This window comes from Salvelinus alpinus, chromosome 25 (assembly GCF_045679555.1).
Source record: "Salvelinus alpinus chromosome 25, SLU_Salpinus.1, whole genome shotgun sequence".
Classification (NCBI taxonomy): domain Eukaryota; kingdom Metazoa; phylum Chordata; class Actinopteri; order Salmoniformes; family Salmonidae; genus Salvelinus; species Salvelinus alpinus.
Window position 1 is genome coordinate 3873286 of NC_092110.1, and position 22384 is coordinate 3895669.

The 22384-nt window shown below is 44.3% G+C and overlaps 1 protein-coding gene across 8 annotated transcripts in view; it reads right to left on the minus strand.

Annotated features, from left to right (window-relative positions):
* The window catches only part of syne1b (spectrin repeat containing, nuclear envelope 1b), a 145692-nt gene that overhangs the window by 1742 nt on the left and 121566 nt on the right, over positions 1-22384 (minus strand). For 6 of the 8 annotated variants that reach the window (XM_071365258.1, XM_071365251.1, XM_071365253.1 and 3 more), the window contains 14 exons: positions 21120-21270; positions 19151-19333; positions 18808-18945; positions 18170-18361; positions 17578-17929; positions 17305-17373; positions 16253-16395; positions 9437-9563; positions 6340-6551; positions 5808-6008; positions 3150-3278; positions 2641-2853; positions 2301-2396; positions 1196-1266 (listed from right to left, as the gene is read on the minus strand). In XM_071365258.1, the coding sequence (XP_071221359.1) occupies positions 1196-1266; positions 2301-2396; positions 2641-2853; positions 3150-3278; positions 5808-6008; positions 6340-6551; positions 9437-9563; positions 16253-16395; positions 17305-17373; positions 17578-17929; positions 18170-18361; positions 18808-18945; positions 19151-19333; positions 21120-21270 (2277 nt within the window). The remainder of the gene's footprint in view (positions 1-1195; positions 1267-2300; positions 2397-2640; positions 2854-3149; positions 3279-5807; positions 6009-6339; positions 6552-9436; positions 9564-16252; positions 16396-17304; positions 17374-17577; positions 17930-18169; positions 18362-18807; positions 18946-19150; positions 19334-21119; positions 21271-22384) is intronic. The other 2 variants (XM_071365255.1, XM_071365254.1) reach the window with 2 other exon arrangements.

Consider the following 22384-nt stretch of genomic DNA (forward strand, 5'->3'; position numbering starts at 1 on the left):
TCATATCCTGTTAAAAAGCATGCCAAGACAGGAGCATAGCAGCATAGAGCAGTCTGTTTTAAAGGGGGGTAGCTGTAGCTCTGCTCTTCTTTTAGCATTAGTCAGCAGCAGAAGCATCGTAATACACCCTCATCTGACTGTGAAAAACATTGGCTGCTGTCAAACTGAGAGGACCCGAATCAGTCAATTCAGGAAGTAAACTCAAAACTGAAAAGCAATGAGGACTTCTTGAATTTGCTGAATTGATCCCAGCTCTGACAGTAACACTAAATTGCTACTAAATACGTTAAATTACCTGTTTGGACAACGCACAGGGGATGTCAAGTAACAAAACAACAGCTGAGAAGAGTTACAGTACAGTGACTTTGCGGCATGTAAATATGTGATACCTGATGTTGATCTGTTTTACGTAGCTCTGAGGTCTATTTTATAACTGTGAAATTAGCTTACAGTGACGTCTGTTTTACCCTCAGGTTTGACTGGCTAGACTGTGACCAAAATGCCCCCTAACACTTCACAAATGGAGACCTGAGAGGCGAGACCCACAGATGGCAGATTGAGGGGAGCGAGGGGGAGATGGTGGATTAGTTATGTGAAATAGAAGAAGAGATGTCACACACAAGAGAAAGAAAGAGAAAGGAAGAGAGAGATAGACTTGCTGCCATCATATTGTTCATTGCAGACACTTGCTGGCTTGGCAATTCAAAAGAAAAACTGTGTGTGCCCATCAGCAGTAGAAAAGGAGCGTTAAGGGCCCTGTATTAGAGAAACTGTTTACAGTATGTTAAGCACTCGCGGTGCATTCTGGGTAGCGTAGTTAATCAAGCAGCCGAGGACATTGGCGGCGAAGAGGCTTGCAAGTCTCATTATATTTTGCGGAACTGTAGTGTAAAGGATTTGTGGGATATAACCACCACCTACTGTAAACCCCTAGCCTCTACATAGTATCTAGAATGGTAGAAGATGATGGAATTCATTTTTCATTACCCTTTTGTGAACCTTTGGTAGTAAGTAAAAAACAGCACTCAGGGTTTTCTATCCCTGTATCGTACATTTTTGTTGTTGTTGCACTGTAGCGTTGCCCTGTACTGTATGTGTGCAGTGCAGCACAACGGACTGCGGTTTCAGAACAGGTGTAACATGTTCCATGAGTTCCATTATCTTCTGGGTGTTCTAGAAACCAGGAGAAAGGTACCTGTGTGGTCTGTGCGGACTGCTCACAGAGGGTCCAGAGGTCTGCTGTGACAGACTACATTTGCCCCGTTGCTGTTTGCAATGAACAGGGGGGGTAAAAGAAAGAAAGTATGTTTCAGTCCCAGGCAAATAAAGAACAAAGCTACCGATGAAAAGGAATTACCCAAAATGAAAGGATAGAAAGGCAGCAACAAAATCAGATGTGTGAAGGAAGGTGACAATAAGAGAGATAATTCAATGGAAAACAAGGAAACTGGCTTTTTTCAAAGTGTACAGCTACTTTGAACCGCTACAGCTGAATGGCCATGCTGTTATTTTGAACAAAGTGAATTCATACGCTGCTGAGGCACAACTTGTACTATGTCCTATATTATAGGATGAATGACTTGCTATGTGGGAGACAGACGTAAGACATTTAAGATATACATGTGCTGTATCTTAACATCATTGAGATCAATCATCGGGATTGACTTAAAAAAAACAAGTCATTACTTCAGAGAAAAACAAAAAGAAATTGGAGAATTGGATTGATAAAAACCAAGCAGGATTAAATGTTCTACTTTGTGTTTTCAGCAGTATCAAAGAGCCAGTATTCCTTGAGCACTACACTACAGGGACCTACAACTACAGAACACGAAAGAACGGAAGAACAAAACAAGAAAGAGTCGGTCAGGTAGAAGTAGAAGTTAAGGGGGAAGAATTTGGGATTTAAAGACATGTTGACTTCAAATGTTCAAATTTGGGTAGAAATTGAAGTCAAGTCAATCAAGAAGAGAAAGGGGGAAAGAAAAAAGGGGGAAAGAAAAAAGAATGAAAAAAGAGCGGGAATAACCATGTCTCCAAAACTGGTAGGTTTGGCTCGGGTAAAAGAAGACATGCAAGGTGTAAAGGTGTGGAAACAGGATCAGAGTGTGGCGGGAAAAGTATATCAAGTCGAGGTACAGATCAGAGGTGAGAAGGAGAGGTCCTGGGATGGTGGGAGGGAGTGACTCTGCATGGGCTTAAACTGGGGAAAACTGGGCGTTGCATTCGGGGGCACAAGTGATGCACTGTCTGGGCCTTTCGGGGAAGCACCATGTTACGCCAGGGGGACTACTATACGTTACCGATCGACGGCGACTTGGCGTGCTCCTGCCCGACACCGGGCTGATGGAACCAGAGGTGGTGTCCAGCTCATCAGCCGACGACCATGAAGACAGATCCTGAGAGGAGAGAGAGAGAGACAGGACCGAAGGAAGAGAGCGAGAGTAGGGGGACGGAGAGTCAGAAAGGCAGAGAGAGAGAGAGACACACACACAAACAGAGCATGAGAAATTGTGTTAGATACAGTAAAGAAAGGCTCCAAACTTTTCTCCTGTACTATTTATTATTGTGTAATTTGTACTGCATTAGAGGTGCATTCATTTGCTCTATTTAATTGTACAGTACAAGCGCTGCTGTTCTGACCTGTTGGCTGCTGGTGATGTTCAGAATCTTCTCCAGCTCTCTGAGGTCTCTGGTCACCTCCTTGAAGAGCAGTTTGAGGCGGTTCCCGATGACGTGCACCTTCTCTTTGGCCTCCAGACAGTCGCTGCCATCGCTGTTGACCAGCAGCTGCAGGGACATGTCCTGCAGGGACGACACTTTCCTCTGGGAGTCCAGCAACTCACCACGGATTTGCTGTAGAAGGAGAGGAGTGGAGATCAAATGGTGGCTCAGGCTCACTATCATAGTGCAAGGAGTCAGTGATTCACAGAATAGGGTTTTTGCATGTTCAAGATTGACTACATTGCAGTCAGATCTCTGATCTATAAATGACCTTGCATTCCAAACAACTAATCATAAAGGAATCAATATTAGAGATTCCGTGTCAAACGGATCCCTAAAAAAAAAACTGTTTAACTAGCCTCTCGTGACAAACAAGATTTGGTTCTGAGTTTCAGGATTACACATCAACATAAGGCTTCTCTACCGACCATGAGTGTTTTGTGGTGATCGTGGAGGGTGTCGCTGTCCTGGATGGGGTCAATGGGAACGATCTCGTTCCTCCTGCGGTCAATGTTCTCCAGCCACAGTAGCAGGCCGTGACTCATCTCATGGAAGTCCTACAGGAGACGAGATGTGAATACAAATGCGAAGACGACGGAGTACTCAGCACTCTACGCCACCTTCTATCAAAAGTCATGGCTTCTACCAAAAGTAACATATTTAATATGTCTAACTATTGATAAACCTTGTTTTTGATGTCCAGGACATTGAGACTGTCTCAGTTGTCTAACATGCAAACAATATCTGTCCAGGTTTGGCTCTTTGATTAAGTCAACAGTAGCCTGGTCTACTTCTTAATCTTCATCATGGAAATGCTGACAAAAATAATTTACTGAAATTTGTTACAAATGACGTGAGTCACCCATGATTCACCAAACAACATTTTTAAAGAGGGAGCAAAGTACTTTGAGCATATGTTTTCATTTCAGTCTCCTCCATCTCCACTAACCGAAGTTAATTGCTAGGATTTTTTTATATTCATAATTTTAAATTAACAGCTATACAGAAAGCCAAATTACAGAGGAGGAATTTCTTGATGCAATTAAAGCCTTTAAATCAGGGAAAACTCAAGCACTGTATGGCATACCAGTTGAGGTATATCAGACTTTTTTTTATGTACTCAGAGGACTGCTTTTAGCATGTTTTAACCACTCCAGATACTCAACAACAAGGTCTGATTTCACTATTACTGAAACAAAACCCAGGTCTTAAATATAAAGATCCAGTCCATAAAAAAGATTGGAGGCCCCTTACACTTCAGTGCTGCGATGCAAAAATTCTAGCAAAAATGCATAGCACATAGATTTAAAGGTATAGTTGGATATTATTCATCCTAATCGGACAGGTTATTTACATGGACGATACATTGGAGATAATATAACAAACACGATTTGAGAAAATTAACAACATTTTTTAAAGGAACCGGTTGACTTTGTCTTTTAGCTAGCTAGGTCTTTTTAATTTGTCTAAATTTGCACTAAGAATCAATTTCAACAACAGAACACTATGAAAAATCTGGGAAACCAGGCCTAGTATTCATAGCTGATTTAAAAAAAAGCTTTTGATAAAGTATGACTGGAATTTATATATAAATGCCTGGAATATTACAATTATGGAGAATCTCTTACACAATGGGTTAAAGTTATATATAGTAACCCTAGGTATAAAATAGTAAATAATGGCTACTTCTCAGAAAGTATTAAACTGTCAAGAGGAGTAAAACAATGTTGTCCACTATGGGCATATCTATTTAATATGGCCATCGAAATGTAAAAATCAGATCCAACAATAATATCAAGGGGCTAGAGATCCAGGGCTTAAAAACAAAGGTGTCATTGTACGCTGATGATTCATGTTTACTTTTAAATCCACAATTTCGATAACATATAAAATAGCATTTTATAAAACAGCATCATCTTTGTAAATTATATCATAAATAGGACTGGTGGAGTTGTCACACATGTAGCTTACAAAAATATATAGAAATGGCTGCTCTGTTTCAAAATGATAACCAACTAATTGTAGCATTGCCACAAAAGTGGAAGGGGGAGAAGGTAAGGAACTTGTCTGTTGGCGCTGCATTTAAGACCAAAATTGTTTAAAGAAAATTGTGATTAATAAAAGGTATACCAGTTTAATTTAAGGACACAAAAATTGGCAGCTGTGCCATACAGGTTGCAAAACAGTTGGGAAGAGATTTGATGTACTGATTCCATGGCACATGGTTTATGAACTGACGAAAAAAACGACACCGGATTCAAAATGTAAGAGTTTTTCAATTTAAATGATTATATCAAATTCTTGCAACCAATAGAATGTTATATATATATATGGTGGAAACAACCATCCCAGCTCTGCAGATTTTGCTGCGAAGAGACAGAATCATTAGTTCACTTGTTTTGGTACTGCCCATATGTAGTTTGTTTTTGGTTGCAGGTTCAGGTTCAGGTAAAGTCATAGTCAATCGATCAATAATATAATACTTAGCAAAACATTATCTTTAATTTACAATCTGTAGAAACTATGAGAATAGGAAGGTTGGGGACTTTTGTGAAACATCCCAGCACAGTTGAAACATATATGGCTAATAGAAATCAAAATGTATGGTATTCAGAGATAGATGGGAGGGGTTAAGAGGAGCTGTGAAGGGTGGGACATAAAAAATAAACACAAATACATTTTAAAAAACGAACGTAAAATATACTGTGTCCGTAAAATGTATATAGTATATATAAGCTGGAAGTAGAAGCCTAAGTATTGTTGTCCATTAGTTTACTCCAAATAAGGGAGGGATGATAGGGTTAAGGGAAAATAATAAAGAAGGAAAATATATACAAATTATATATTTCCCCCAAAATACTGTATATGGGGGATAAAAAATTATGCAGACAATTACATTGATAGAAGCCACTATCTACATGCAATATTAAAGCTGATCTGCCCCCTAAAAGCAAAACAAACACAAAAACTGTAGCCTGGTCCCAAATCTGTTTGTGCTATCTTGCCAACTCCTCAACGGCCATTTGAGTTGGCAAGACAGCACAGATCTGGGACCAAGCTAGGTAGATAGACAGCTGGACACCTACGTGACACTGCATGAGGGCATTCTGTAGTGCTGCCCTCCACTCCCCTAGAGAGGTGCCAAGTCTGTCCCAGCGGTTGTTCATCTCTTTCAGCCTGGCCTGCAGGTCCTGGCATTCCTCTGTGGCAGACTGGACAAACTCTGCACTGCACAGGTTAATGGATAGCACAATGGCCTTACGCTTGTCAACAGCCTTCTGCAGCTCCTGTAGAAAGACATTATGGAAAGAGATGATTGGAGATTGTGTATAATATCAGCATAGAGTCTTTAAAAAAAAAGTTACTTATGAGAATTAGGGTTGCAAAATTATAGAAACTTTCCCTAAGATCCCAGGTTTTTAAGAAATCCCAGTTAAAGGATTCCCGATAACTAAGAGGGAATAAGCAAGGAGGCAATCCTCCAACTGGGAACCATCCAACCAGGATTTCTGAAAAACCCGGGAACTTTGGGAAAACCTTGCAAGCTTTAATCTTAGTGAGGATGCTAAACACCCATTTCAGGACTCCGAGGGCATAAAGCCAAAAGTGAAAGATCACCTTGAATTTCTTGATGCGCATCTCGATGGTCTGGATGTCGGTGCTGAGGTCCAGGCTCCGCTGCTGCTCTAGCTCCGCCGCCGCCTGGTCCAGCCACAACCACACGGCATTGAGGTCAGAGTTGAACTGCTGCCACTGCTGAAGGTTCTGCTTCAGACGCATCTCTTTACTGAGGGCCTGGGCCTGCAGCAACTCCCAACGTTCTATCACACCTACACCCCAGGGGTGGAAGAAAGGGGTATTACAATGTATAAACGGCATTATATAATATAGCTATACTAGATTTATCCATCTCTTTACTGAGGGCCTGGGATGGGGCAGCAACTCCCAGTGTTCTATCACACCTACACCGCAGCGGGAATGAAGGAGTATTTTATTATTTATTTGGTAATGGGATATATACGTAGTTATTTATTATATCTATGTCTATCTATCTCTTTACTCAGGGCCTGAGACTGCAGTAACTATCCTACAGTATAGAAGGAAGGAAAGAAAGGGTATGAAATTATTAATTTGGTAACGGGATATATGTGTAGTTTATCTATTATTTATGTCTACGGCTAGTTATATATTCGATTATCGGCTTTGAGTAAAGCCAGTGTGTCTATGTATGCGTATGACTCAACACTACGTCAGCTACTACAGCAAGTGAAATCACTTCAACACTTAACAAAGAGATGCCGTTAGTTTCAGAATGGGTGGAAAGGAATAAGTTAGTCCTAAATATTTCAAAAACTAAAAAGCATTGTATTTGGGACAAATAATTCACTAAACCCTAAACCTCAACTAAATCTTGTCATAAATCATGTGGAAATTGAGCAAGTTGAGGTGACTAAACTGCTTGGAGTAACCATGATTTGTAAACTGTGATGGTCAAAACATGTTGATACAACAGTAGCTAAGATGGGAAGAAGTCCGTCCATAATAAAGCACTGCTCAGCCTTCTTAAAAACACTATCAACAAGGCAGGTCCTACATGCCCTAGTTTTGTAGCACCTGGACTACTGTTCAGTCGTGTGGTCAGGTGCCACAAATAGGGACCTTGGAAAATTACAATTGCTCAGAACAGGGCAGCACGATTGGCCCTTAAAATGTGTACACGTGGAGCTAACATTAACAATATGCATGTAAATGGAGGAGAGATTGACTTCATCACTACTTGTTTTTATAAGAAGTGTTGACATGATGAATGCACCGAGGTGTCTGTCTAAACTACCAGCACACAGCTTGCATACCCCACAAGACTGGCAAAGCACAAACAATACTTAAAAAAATATAAACAATATAATTAGAGACAAACATGTGAAAAATACTGTACTTTATTAATGTTTCAATGAAACCCACCAAAATCATTTATTGATTTAATTAAAAATCGATGTCCTCCAAATCAAGGTTTCACAATTAATGGTACCCTTAAATATTATTGTAAATAACATCTACCAAAATTAAGCCAGGAATTATATTCCACTTATTTAAGTTTATCTAAGTGTTAAGGAACTATATTGAGCCATTACATCACTTCCTTTTTCACTAGGGTATAAAAATGAGGTAACACGCATACATTATCCCTTTGTCATCCAACACCATGAAGAAAAGAAAAGAACTGGCAGTTCAAAAGGGACAGATGGTCGTAGACCTTCATAAATCTGGTAATGGCTACAAGAAGATCCACAAACGATTGAATATATGACTGAGCACTGTCAGGGCAATTATTTAAAAATTCTAAAGATATGGAACAGTTGAAAACCTCACGGGTAGAGGACGCAAATGCATTTTGCCCCCCCAGGATAGGGAGGAGGATCGTGAGAGAAGCAACAAAATCCCCAAGAATCACTGTGCAAGAATTGCAGGCCGTGGTGGCGTCTTGGGGTCACCAGGTAAAAAAAAAAAAGCACCATCAGACGCCACCTCCCCAACCACAGGCTCTTTGAAAGGGTTGCCAGAAGAAAGCCCTTAATGACCCCAAGACAGAGACGCAAGCGCTTAGAGTTTGCCAAACGTCATTTAAATTATGATTGGAAGAAGGTGCTCTGGTCAGGTGAGACCAAAATCGAATGTTTTGGTCAGATACAGCATCGGCATGTTTGGCGACAAAACAGAGAAGCATACAAGGAGAGGCACCTCATACCCACGGTGAAATATGGTGGGTCAGTGATGTTTTGGGTCTGTTTTAATTCCAGGGGCACTGGTTAAGGTCCAGGGGCACTGGTTAAGATTGATGGCATAATGAATTCCACCAAGTATCAGGCAATTTTGGCTGACAATCTGGTTGCCTCTGCCGGAAGGCTGGGACTTGGCCGTATGTGGACTTTCCAACAAGACAATGACCCAAAACAGACCTCAAGATCCACACAGAAATGGTTCTGTGACAACAAAATCAATGTTCTGCCATGGCCATCTCAGTCGCCGGACCTCAATCCAATCAAAAACCTGTGGGCTGAGTTGAAGAGGCCAGTTGATAAGCGCAAACCCAAAAATGTGAAGGATCTTGAAAGGATCTGCATAGAGAAATGGTCCAAAATCCCTCCAAATGTGTTCCTTAACCTTGTCAAACATTACAGGAAAAGACCATGCTGTTATCCTTGCCAGAGGTGGTGCCAATAATTATGAAACCTTGATTTTGGTGAAATGTATTTTTGTGGTGGGTTCCATTGAAACATTAATAAAGTGCAGTATTTCTCACATGTTGGTATTTTGAGTTTATCTCTATAATTATATTGTTTATATTTTTTTAAGTATTGTTTGTGCATTGCCAGTCAGGGGTGGCAGTAATTTTGGAGCTACTGTATGTGGTAGTAGAGTAGAGGCCTGAGGGAAAAACACTTAATGTGTTGTGAAAAGTGTTATGAAATGTCATGTAATATTTAACATTGTATATAACTGCCTTAATGTTGCTGGGATCCTTAATAAATACAAACAATTATTACTATTTGTAAAAATATTGAAAAACATAATTCCACGTCGACATTATAGGGTATATTTAATCAATTTTAAATGCAGGCTGTAACACAACAAAATGAGGAAAAAGTCAAGGGGTGTGAAAACTTTGAAGGCACCGTACACAGTACAGTATCGACATCTGAAAGCCAAACGTTACCTGTTGTTTGTGAATCACCACCAATGGGGTCAGCGAGTCCTGAGGCCTTGTCCTCCTCCCCCTTCAGCTCGTAGCCCACCCTCTTCACCGTGTCTATACTGCCACGACACTCGCCCAACAGACGCATCTACACAACACGACAGGCAGCGGATGGAAAGCATGTCACTGAGATGTTCACATCATGTAATCCCGCTGAGTAGATACTTATATTACAAACCACATGATTTATGTAGATAAAGACACAATGTTTCCTAAAGACCTTCCATTGAGACATACAGTACCAGTCAAAAGTTTGGACACACATACTCATTCAAGGGTTTTTCTGTATTTTTACTATGTTCTACATTGTAGAATAATAGTGAAGACTTCAAAACTATGAAATAACACATATGGAATCATGTAGTAATCAAACAAGTTTTAAACAAATAAAAATATAATTGATATTTGTAAGGGCTGTCGCTTTCCTCATCCTCGGATGAGGTGAGGAGAGAAGGATCTTCTAACCAAAATGCGGGTTCAGGGAAATATGCCATCTTTATTTATAAAACGAAAACTGATGACACGAAAACAAACACTTTCAAAGCTTACAAAATAACAAAACGACGTAGAACGCAACCTGAACATAAACTCACATCACAAACGTAAACTCACGGACAGGAACGTTACATCGAAACACACGAACAGCCAAACAGTCCCGTAAGTGAAAACACATCGACAACGACGAAAGACATCACAGGAGACAATCACCCACAAACAAACAGTGAGAATGCCCTACCTAAATATGACTCTTGATTAGAGGAAAACGCAAACCACCTGCCTCTAATCAAGAGCCATACCAGGCAAACCAAAACCAACATAGAAACGAATAACATAGACTGCCCACCCAAAACACATGCCCTGACCAAAAACACATAAAAACAACATAAAACAGGTCAGGACTGTTACAGTACCCCCCCCTCAAGATGCGCACGCCGGGCGCACAAGCACAAAGTCCAGGGGAGGGTCCGGGTGGGCAGTTGACCACGGTGGTGGTTCCGGCTCAGGACGCTGTCCCCATACCACCATAGTCCATCCTAACTTCCTCCCTCCAAGAATGTCCACCCTCTTTTGACCCCCACAAAATCCCCTTAACAACATATCTAATAAGGACAACACCGGGACAGAGAGATAAATCAAGACAGAGGGATAGATAAGAATATAGAAGTAGATAAAGATAGAGAGGGAGATCAGGATAGAGGGGCAACTCCGGACTGAAAGGCAGCTCCGGACAGAGAGACAGCTCTGGACTGATGGGCAGTTCTGGGTATCTAGCCTTTTCAGGCTGAAGGGCAGCTCATGGCTGACTGACGACTCTCGACGCTCATGGCAGGCTGACGGCTCTCGACGCTCATGGCAGGCTGACGGCTCTCGACGCTCATGGCAGGCTGACGGCTCTCGACGCTCATGGCAGGCTGACGGCTCTCGACGCTCATGGCGCTCTGACGGCTCTGGCTGCTCATGGCGTGCTGACGGCTCTGGCTGCTCATGGCGCTCTGACGGCTCTGGCTGCTCATGGCGCTCTGACGGCTCTGGCTGCTCATGGCGCTCTGACGGCTCTGGCTGCTCATGGCTCGCTGGCGGCTCTGGCAGATCCTGTCTGGTTGGCGGCTCTGGCAGATCCTGTCTGGTTGGCGGCTCTGGCAGATCCTGTCTGGTTGGCGGCTCTGGCAGATCCTGTCTGGTTGGCGGCTCTGGCAGATCCTGTCTGGTTGGCGGCTCTGGCAGATCCTGTCTGGTTGGCGGCTCTGGCAGATCCTGTCTGGTTGGCGGCTCTGGCAGATCCTGTCTGGCTGACGGCTCTAGCGGCTCCTGTCTGGCTGATGGCTCTAGCGGCTCCTGTCTGGCTGACGGCTCTGTAGGCTCATGGCAGACGGGCGGCTTTGCAGGCTCATGGCAGACGGGCGGCTTTGCAGGCTCCTGGCAGACGGATGGCTCAGACGGCGCTGGGGAGACGGATGGCTCAGATGGCGCTGGGGAGACGGATGGCTCAGATGGCGCTGGGGAGACGGATGGCTCAGATGGCGCTGGGGAGACGGATGGCTCAGATGGCGCTGGGGAGACGGATGGCTCAGATGGCGCTGGGGAGACGGATGGCTCAGATGGCGCTGGTGAGACGGATGGCTCTAGCCGGATACGGCGCACTGTAGACCTGGTGCGTGGTGCCGGAACTGGAGGCACCGTGCTAATGATAAGCACCTCCCTACTAGTGCGGGGAGCAGGAACAGGGCATACTGGACCCTGGGGACGCACATTAGGCCTAGTGCGTGGGGCCGGAACTGGTGGTACCGGACTGGGGACACGCATCTCAGGGCTAATGCGGGGAGCAGCAACAGGATGCACAGGACTCTGGAGACGCACAAAAGGCTTAGTGCGTGGTGCCGGAATTGGTGATACCGGGCTGGAGACACGCACCATAGGACGAGTGCGTGGAGGAGGAACAGGGCTCTGGAGACACACTGGAAGCCTGTTACGTGGTGTAGGCACTGGTGGCACTGAACTGGGGCGGGGAGGTGGCGCCGGAAATACCGGACCGTGCAGGCGTATTGGCTCCCTTGAGCATTGAGCCTGACCAACCTTACCTGGTTGAATGCTCCCCGTTGCCCGACCAGTGCGGGGAGGTGGAATAACCCGCACCGGGCTATGTAGGCGAACCGGGGACACCATGCGTAAGGCTGGTGCCATGTAAACCGGCCCGAGGAGACGCACTGGTGGCCAGATATGTAGGGCCGGCTTCATGACATCCGGCTCAATACTCAATCTAGCCCTGCCAGTGCGGGGAGGTGGAATAACCCGCACCGGGCTATGCACACGTACAGGAGACACCGTGCGCTCTACTGCGTAACACGGTGTCTGCCCGTACTCTCGCTCTCCACGGTAATTACAGGGAGTAGGCGCAGGTTTCCTACCTGACCTCGCCACTCTCCCTTTAAGCCCCCCCCAAAGAATTTTTTTGGGTTTTCCCACAGGCTTCCTACCGCTTCGTCGTGCTGCCTCCATTCGCCGGTATCCCTCCTCGCACTGCGCCAGAGAATCCCAGGCGGGCTCCGGCACTCTCCCTGGGTTGATCGCCCACCTGTCGATCTCCTCCCACGTAGTGTAGCCCAGATCCTTTGTAGGTTCCCTTTCCTGTCTCCGAGCTAGCTCCTCATATCGCCGCCTCTCTGCTTTCGCTGCCTCCAGCTCAGCTTTGGGGCGGTTATATTCTCCTGGTACCTCCCGGTCTAAAATTTCCTCCCATGTCCATGAATCCTTGTATTTCTCCTGTTGCCGCTGGTCATGCCGCTTGGTCCTAAGGTGGGTGATTCTGTAACGGCTGTCGCTTTCCTCATCCTCAGATGAGGTGAGGAGAGAAGGATCTTCAGACCAAAATGCGGGTTCAGGGAAATATGCCATCTTTATTTATAAAACGAAAACTGATGACACGAAAACAAACACTTTCAAAGCTTACAAAATAACAAAACGACGTAGAACGCAACCTGAACATAAACTCACATCACAAACGTAAACTCACGGACAGGAACGTTACATCGAAACACACGAACAGCCAAACAGTCCCGTAAGTGAAAACACATCGACAACGACGAAAGACATCACAGGAGACAATCACCCACAAACAAACAGTGAGAATGCCCTACCTAAATATGACTCTTGATTAGAGGAAAACGCAAACCACCTGCCTCTAATCAAGAGCCATACCAGGCAAACCAAAACCAACATAGAAACGAATAACATAGACTGCCCACCCAAAACACATGCCCTGACCAAAAACACATAAAAACAACATAAAACAGGTCAGGACTGTTACAATATTTTAGATTATTCAAAGTAGCCACCCTTTGCCTTGATGACAGCTTTGCACACTCTTGCCATTCTCTCAACCAGCTTCATCTGGAATGCTTTTCCAACAGTCTTGAAGGAGTTCCCACATATGATGAGCACTTGTTGGCTGCTTTTCTTTCACTCTGCAGTCCAACTCATCCCAAACCATCTCAATTGGGTTGGGGTCAGGTGATTGTGGAGGCCAGCTCATCTGATGCAGCACTCCATCACTCTCCATCTTGGTCAAATAGCCCTTACACAGCCTGGAGGTGTGTTTTGGGTCATTGTCCTGTTGAAAAACAAATGATAGTCCCACTAAGCGCAAACCAGATGGGATGGCGTATCGTTGCAGAATGCTGTGGTAGCCATGCTGGTTAAGTGTGCCTTGAATTCTAAATAAATCACGACAGTGTCACCAGCAAAGCAACCCCCACACCATCACACCTCCTCCATTTGTCACGGTGGGAACCAAACATCTCACATTTGGACTCATCAGACCAAAGGACAGATTTCCACCGGTCTAATGTCCATTCCTCGTGTTTCTTGGCCCAAGCAAGTATTTTCTTCTTATTAGTGTCCTTTAGTAAACTCATCAAAAAAAGAAATGTCCTCTGACTGTCAACTGCGTTTATTTTCAGCAAACTTAACGTGTAAATATTTGTATAAACATAACAAGATTCAACAACTGAGACAAACTGAACAAGTTCCACAGACATGTGACTAACAGAAATGGAATAATGTGTCCCTGAACAAAGGGGGGTCAAAATCAAAAGTAACAATCAGTGCATTAAGTACTGCAGTGCATCTCCTCCTCATGGACTGCACCAGATTTGCCCGTTCTTGCTGTGGGATGTTACCCCACTCTTCCACCAAGGCACCTGCAAGTTCCTGGACATTTCTGGGGGGAATGACCCTAGCCCTCACCCTCCGATCCAACAGTCCCAGATGTGCTCAATGGGATTGAGATCTGGGCTCTTCGCTGGCCAAGACATTCCTGTCTTGCAGGAAATCACACACATTGGTGGCATTGTCATGTTGGAGGGTCATGTCAGGATGAGCCTGCAGGAAGGGTACCACATGAGGGAGGAGGATGTTTTCCCTGTAACGCACAGCGTTGAGATTGCCTGCAATGACAACAAGCTCAGTCCGATGATGCTGTGACACACCGCCCCAGACCATGACGGACCCTCCACCTTCAAATCGATCCCGCTCCAGAGTACAGGCCTCGGTGAAACGCGAATCCGACCATCACCCCTGGTGAGACAAAACCGCGACTCGTCAGTGAAGAGCACTTTTTGCCAGTCCTGTCTGGTCCAGCGACGGTGGGTTTGTGCCCATAGGCGACGTTGTTGCCGGTGATGTCTGGTGAGGACCTGCCTTACAACAGGACTACAAGCCCTCAGTCCAGCCTCTCTCAGCCTATTGCAGACAGTCTGAGCACTGATGGAGGGATTGTGCATTCCTGGTGTAACTCGGGCAGTTGTTGTTGCCATCCTGTACATGTCCCGCAGGTGTGATGTTCGGATGTACCGATCCTGTGCAGGTGTTGTTACACGTGGTCTGCCACTGCGAGGACGATCAGCTGTCCGTCCTGTCTCCCTGGAGCGCAGTCTTAGGCGTCTCACTGAACGGACATTGCAATTTATTGCCCTTGCCACATCTGCAGTCCTTATGCCTCCTTGCAGCATGCCTAAGGCACATTCACGCAGATGAGCAGGGACCCTGGGCATCTTTCTTTTGGTGTTTTTCAGAATCAGTAGAAAGGCCTCTTTAGTGTCCTAAGTTTTCATAACTGTGACCTTAATTGACTACCATTTGTAAACTGTTAGTGTCTTAACGACCGTTCCACAGGTGCATGTTCATGAATTGTTTATGGTTCATTGAACATGCATGGGAAACAGTGTTTAAACCCTTCACAATGAAGATCTGTGAAGTTATTTGGATTTTTACTAATTATCTTTGAAAGACAGGGTCCTGAAAAAGAGACGTTTCTTTTTTTGCTGAGTGTAGTAGTTTCTTTGCGTGAATTTGACCATGACGGCCAAATTCACGCAATCTCCTCTGAATAGTTGATGTTGAGATGTGTCTGTTACTTGAACTCTGTGAAGCATTTATTTGGGCTGCAATTTCTGAGGATGGTAACTCTAATGAACGTATCCTCTGCTGCATTGGTAACTCTGTGTCTTCCTTCCTGTGGCGGTCCTCATCATAGCCAGTTTCATCATAGCACTTGATGGTTTTTGATGGCGACTGCACTTGAAGAAACTTTCACAGTTCTTGACATTTTCCGGATTGACTGACCTTCATGTCTTAAAGTAATGATGGACTATTGTTTCTCTTTGCTTATTTGAGCTGTTCTTGCCATAATATTGACTTGGTCTTTACCAAGTAGGGCCATCTTCTGTATATGCCCCCCCCCCCCCACCTTGTCACAACACAACTGACTGTCTCAAATGCAATAAGAAGGAAAGAAATTCCACAAATAAACTTTTAACAATTAATTAAAATGCATTCCTGGTGACTACCCCATGAAGCTTGTTGAGAGAATGCCAAGAGTGTGCAAAGCTGTCATCAAGGCAATGGGTGGCTACTTTGAAGAATCTCAAAATATAAAATATATTTAGATTTGTTTAACACTTTTTTGGTTACTACATGATTCCATATGTGATATTTCATAGTTTTGATGTCTTCACCATTATTCTACAATTAAGAAAATAGTAAAAATAATGAAAAACCCTGGAATGAGTAGGTGTGTCCAAACTTTTGGCTGGTACTGTAACTCACAGAACGGTGATAAGGGTCTCTTATCAGACATACCAATAACATTCATGGAATAGTTTAAATCGTAACTTCATGTTTACAAACCATGAGAGCCAAATGGGCTGCAGAAGACTTGGGTGTCTAGTCTAGTGAATGAGACCAGTATATTAACTAGTGAATGAGACCAGCAGTACTCACATATCCCATGTATGAAGCGTCTAGCTCGGGGCCAGTTGGGGTGCGGCTGCGGATTATGTTCTCTGTCTGTTGCAGGTGGAACCGGCTTGTGTCCAGAACCTTGTCCAACTGTAGGATGTGAGTCTCCAGGGTACCTCCCTCTCCTGAGGATGGGAAGATGAGATGGAATACAGTTAGATAAAGGCTTTGATTTTATGTTCAAGGGCCGGTTTCTTAGACCTAGATTAAGCCTACTCCTGTTGGATTTAAAAGCACGTTCAATGTAGATTATTCAGGAGTTATTTAATTGTTTAATTTTATTTAAGCTTTATTTAACTAGGCAGGTCAGTTAAGAACAAATTCTTATTTACAATGATGGCCTACCCCTGCCAAACCCGGACGACGCTGGGCCAATTGTGTGCTGACCTATGGGACTCCCAATCACGACCAGATGCGATACAGCCAGGATTCGTTTAAAGGAACAATCCACCCAAAAATCTAGTTTTCAAGATATGTAACTTTCAAAATACATGAAAAGAATATGAAAGTTACATATCTTGAAAACTTGATTGCTGACAAGCAAAACATTTTGGGACTATGCCAACAATGGACTAATGAAACAAACACCAAAATGTCATTTTTGGGTGGAGTTTTCCTTTAACCTGTCTTAATCTGTGTCCGAAAAACCGGCCCTAAATGTTTTCTTCAAACAGACATAGAAATCCATCCACTGCAAAACATTGTAAGATATCATTAATAGTGAGTGTTATCCATTCAGTGGTAAATTAGAAGACAATGGACAAAGGACATTTGGAACACAAAAAACAGACAACAACATCTCCCCAACAGTGCACAACAACATGCACCTTTTGAAACACACAGGATGCCAACCACAAATTAGCTTGAGGTTAGCTACAGTAGCCTATGTGCTGCAAAATGTAATAGAAAAAAATACAAATCGTTAGGAAGTGGTGCTATGCTTCAGTGTGCGAGGAAGAAAACCAAACCAAACTCCTAGCAGGCAGTAAGTGGGCTGTTAGTATTATTTTTCCACACTACGGCATCTTGCCTACCATCCAAGGACCTCAGGGTTTGTTCAGTTAGTTTAACAAAGGCCTCAGGGCTCTCTGGGATCACTACATCTGGAAGAAACATATACATACACACATTTCTTACAATTAACAAGGCTGAATATGAGTGTGCTTTAACAGCCACTGTACAATACTGTATCTCTCCACTGTGATGTCTCCACACTCTCTCTGAGATCGAGGCGATCTTAAGTTGTGAGGGGTGTGTTATCCTTAGTATCTGACGGTACGGGTGTGAGGGGTGTAGACTAGACTGACCCGACAGAGCAGAGGCAGAAGCTGATCCCTGGTAGTTCCCCTCATCTCCGTGCTCCACCTGCTCAGAGGCCAGGCCCAGGGCCCTGCTGGCGCTCTCCAGACCCCGGCTCAGGTCGTAATCATGGTCCCACTCCAGGGGGATGGAGTCCACACTGGCTGGGGTGTCCCTGCCCGAGCGCTCAGCCCCAGTCCGCAGAGGGGCAGCCAGGGAAGCAGAGTGGCTTAGGGAGGGTAGAGGGGACATCAGGCAGTCTCCCAGACGCTCACTCCAGGGAATGCTGGACAGGTACCCAGGTTCGTCTAGTTCAAACTCCCGGTCCGAGAATGACACGTCGTACTCGTCACCTGTTAGCTGGAGGAAGAGGAGTGGGAGGTACACTTATGAGACAGTCAACAAAGACAACGGCAGCTTCCAGGAATCAAGACATGGCATTAGTTGGAAAAATGGCCACAGGAGAGAATGTGCTCAACTCTATCCTCTTAAAAAAACAAACAATGAAAGGGTGCTAGAAGCCAAGTCACCCAACATTAAAATCAAACCAAGGGGGCCAGTAGATGTCATCCCTAGGCTCACCGTCATCCCTAGGCTTACCGGTAGGCGTATGAGCTTCTTGTAGTAGCGCTCCACACGTCCGAACACCTCCTGGCAGTATCTCTGCAGCTCCTCCAGCTCCTCCTCTATAACAGCGGCATCCAGAGGCTCACTCTTCTCTAGCAGCACCTCACCCTGGTGGAAGATGTGCTCAATCTTCCCAGTGGTCAGAGAGATCTCCTGCTGGAACGCCTGGTAGACAATCAATCAATCAATCAATCAATCAATCAGTCAAATGTACTTAATTTTACATCAGCGGTTGTCAAAAAGTGGAAGAGAAGCAGAGACCAACCAAGTAAGGTTGAGTTCACAACCACAAGGTGTGAAACTTATTAGCAAAAATGATGACACAGTCTCCCGAGTGGCGCAGCGGTCTAAAGCACTGCATCTCAGTGCTAGAGGCATCACTACAGACCCTGATTTGATTCCAGTCTGTATCACAACCGGCCGTGATTGGAAGTCCCATAGGGAGGCGCACAATTGGCCCAGCGTCGTCCGGGTTTGGCCGGTGTAGGCCGTCATTGTAAATAAGAATTTGTTCTTAACAGACTTGCCTAGTTAAATAAAGTTTTATCAAAAATGACCAGTACCATGTACCTGGGCAGCACCAAGGTGTGAGGTATTGTGGGCATTCTTACCCTGAGCTGTTTGATCTTGGCCTGGATGTCACACTCTGAGAAGTGCTCTATGTTGGTGAGCTGCAGGTCCATCTCCGTGAGCCACACCAGGATGCTGTCTCTGGCCGTCTCAAACTCCTCACGCTGACTGATAAAGTGCTGGAGAAATCATGAAGGGATGCTTTAGGATACACATTTCTCGGCAGCAAAAAATATATTTACCAATGAATTGCAATTTCGGGCAGACACTCCTCATGATTTCTTTCTGTGAGCACTACGGATATTTAGGAGTGTAGAATTGGACTATATACAAGACTTCCTGTTGTGTTACAGTTGCTCAACAAGGATGGACGCGACTCTGTACCTTGAGCCTGCGGAGGATGGAGGCCACCCTCTTCTGCAGGTTGTCCCAGCGCTGGTTACCGTCGTGGGCCATCTCCCGGAGGCGACAGGAGGAGTCGGTGCGGCTCTCTCTGGCCAGACGGCGGTACTGCTTATTGATCAGCTCCAGCTGGGTCAGACTCTCATGGACCTGACGTTGGAATGCCTACAGGACAACATATAATTAAAATATATATATTTATCAACCCACACATTTAGTATCGAGGAAATGTTGATTAATCATTCAGTTGATCAATTCATCATTTAGTATCAATCAGAGACAAGTTAGTCCATCCATGAGTTTTGTCTAGATATGTACAGTCGTGGCCAAAAGTTTTGAGAATGACACAAATATTAATTTCCACAAAGTTTGCTGCTTCAGTGTCTTTAGATATTTTTGTCAGATGTTCCTATGGAATAGTGAAGTATAATTACAAGCATTTCATAAGTGTCAAAGGCTTTTATTGACAATTACATGAAGTTGATGCAAAGAGTCAATATTTGCAGTGTTGACCCTTCTTTTTCAAGACCTCTGCAATCCGCCCTGGCATGCTGTCAATTAACTTCTGGGTCACATCCTGACTGATGGCAGCCCATTCTTGCATAATCAATGCTTGGAGTTTGTCAGAATTTGTGGGGTTTTGTTTGTCCACCCGCCTCTTGAGGATTGACCACAAATTCTCAATGGGATTAAGGTCTGGGGAGTTTCGTTCGTTGTTTTGTTCCCCGAACCACTTAGTTATCACTTTTGCCTTATGGCAAGATGCTCCATCATGCTGGAAAAGGCATTGTTCGTCACCAAATTGGAGAAGTTGCTCTCGGAGGATGTGTTGGTACCATTCTTTATTCATGGCTGTGTTCTTAGGCAAAATTGTGAGTGAGCCCACTCCCTTGGCTGAGAAGCAACCCCACACATGAATGGTCTCAGGATGCTTTACTGTTGGCATGACACAGGACTGATGGTAGCGCTCACCTTGTCTTCTCCGGAGAAGCTTTTTTCCGGATGCCCCAAACAATTGGAAAGGGGTTTCATCAGAGAAAATGACTTTAACCCAGTCCTTAGCAGTCCAATCCCTGTACCTTTTGCAGAATATCAGTCTGTCCCTGATGTTTTTCCTGGAGAGAAGTGGCTTCTTTGCTGCCCTTCTTGACACCAGGCCATCCTCCAAAAGTCTTCACCTCACTGTGCGTGCAGATGTACTCACACCTGCCTGCTGCCATTCCTGAGCAAGCTCTGTACTGGTGTTGCCCTGATCCCGCAGCTGAATCAACTTTAGGAGACGATCCTGGCGCTTGCTGGACTTTCTTGAGCACCCTGAAGCCTTCTTCACAACAATTGAACCGCTCTCCTTGAAGTTCCTTATGATCCGATAAATGGTTGATTTAGGTGCAATCTTACTGGCAGCAATATCCTTGCCTTTGAAGCCCTTTTTGTGCAAAGCAATGATGACTGCACGTGTTTCCTTGCAGGTAACCACGGCTGACAGAGGAAGAACAATGACTCCAAGCACCACCCTCCTTTTGAAGCTTCCAGTCTGTTATTCGAACTCAATCAGCATGACAGAGTGATCTCCAGCCTTGTCCTCGTCAACACTCACACCTGTGTTAACGAGAGAATCACTGACATGATGTCAGCTGGTCCTTTTGTGGCAGGGCTGAAATGTAGTGGAAATGTTTTTGGGGGATTCAGTTAATTTGCATGGCAAAGAGGGACTTTGCAATTAATTGCAATTCATCTGATCAGTCTTCATAACATTCTGGAGTATATGCAAATTGCCATCATACAAACTGAGGCAGCAGACTTTGTGAAAATTAATATTTGTGTCATTCTCAAAACTTTTCGCCACGACTGTACTGTAGAGGTACTGTCTTCTGAATGTGAGATACATGGGGAGAGAATATAGTGGTTTACAGCATATCAAATAATGTGGTCTGTAATAGTTGTACTGTACCTCAAACTTCTTTAGTTCTTCCTTGGCCACAGTGTAGAGCACGCCTGAAGAGTTGGGCAGAGCAGCAGTCTTCTCTGAGGTCACTAGCCACTCCTCAAAACGTGCAAAGTCCTCTAAGAACTTCTGCCATAAACGCCATGTCTCTTCAATCCTTAGAAATGAAAACGATATGGACTATTTTAAGTTATGGTGACAGCCTACATCATAAGCTTTCAAATAGACTAACCGACCCTAGAGTTACATCACCGCACTTTGCTTGATGATACTCTTGAAAAAATAAGTCTTCTGTGATGTACAGTACCAGTCAAAAGTTTGAACACACCTACTCAATAAAGGATTTTTCTTTATTTGTACTATTTTCTACATTGTAGAATAATAGTGAAGACATCAGAACAATGAAATAACACATATGGAATCATGTAGTACCCAAAAAAGTATTAAACAAATCAAAATATATTTTAGAAATATATTTTATATCTTCAAAGTAGCCACCCTTTGCCTTGATTACAGCTTTGCACACTCTTGGCATTCTCTTCATGAGGTAGTCACCAGGAATGCATTTCAATTAACAGGTGTGCCTTGTTAAAAGTTAATTTGTGGAATTTCTTTCCTTCTTAATGTGTTTGAGCCAATCAGTTGTGTTGTGACAAGGTAGGGGTGGTATACAGAAGATAGCCCTATTTGGTAAAATACCAAATCCATATTTTGGCAATAACAGCTCAAATAAGCAAAGAGAAATGACAGTCCATCATTACTTTAAGACATGAAGGTCAGTCAATACGGAAAATGTCAAGAACTTTGAAAGTTTCTTCAAAGTGCAGTCGCAAAAAACCATCAAACGCTATGATGAAACTGGTTCTCATGAGGACGGCCACAGGAAAGGAAGACCAAGAGTTACCTCTGCTGCAGAGGGTAAGTTCATTAGAGTTACCAGCCTCAGAAACTGAGTTCAAGTAACAGACACATCTCAACATCAACTGTTCAGAGGAGACTGCGTGAATCAGACCTCCATGGTCAAATTGCTGCAAAGAAACCACTACTAAAGGACACCTATAAGAAGAAGAGACTTGCTTGGGCCAACAAACACGAGCAATGGACATTAGACAGGTGGAAATCTGTCCTTTGGTCTGATGAGTCCAAATGTTTAGATTTTTGGTTCCAACCGCCGTGTCTTTGTGAGACGCAGAGTAGGTGAACGGATGATTTCCGCATGTGTGGTTCACACAGTGAAGCATGGGAGGAGGAGGTGTGATGGTGTGGGGGTG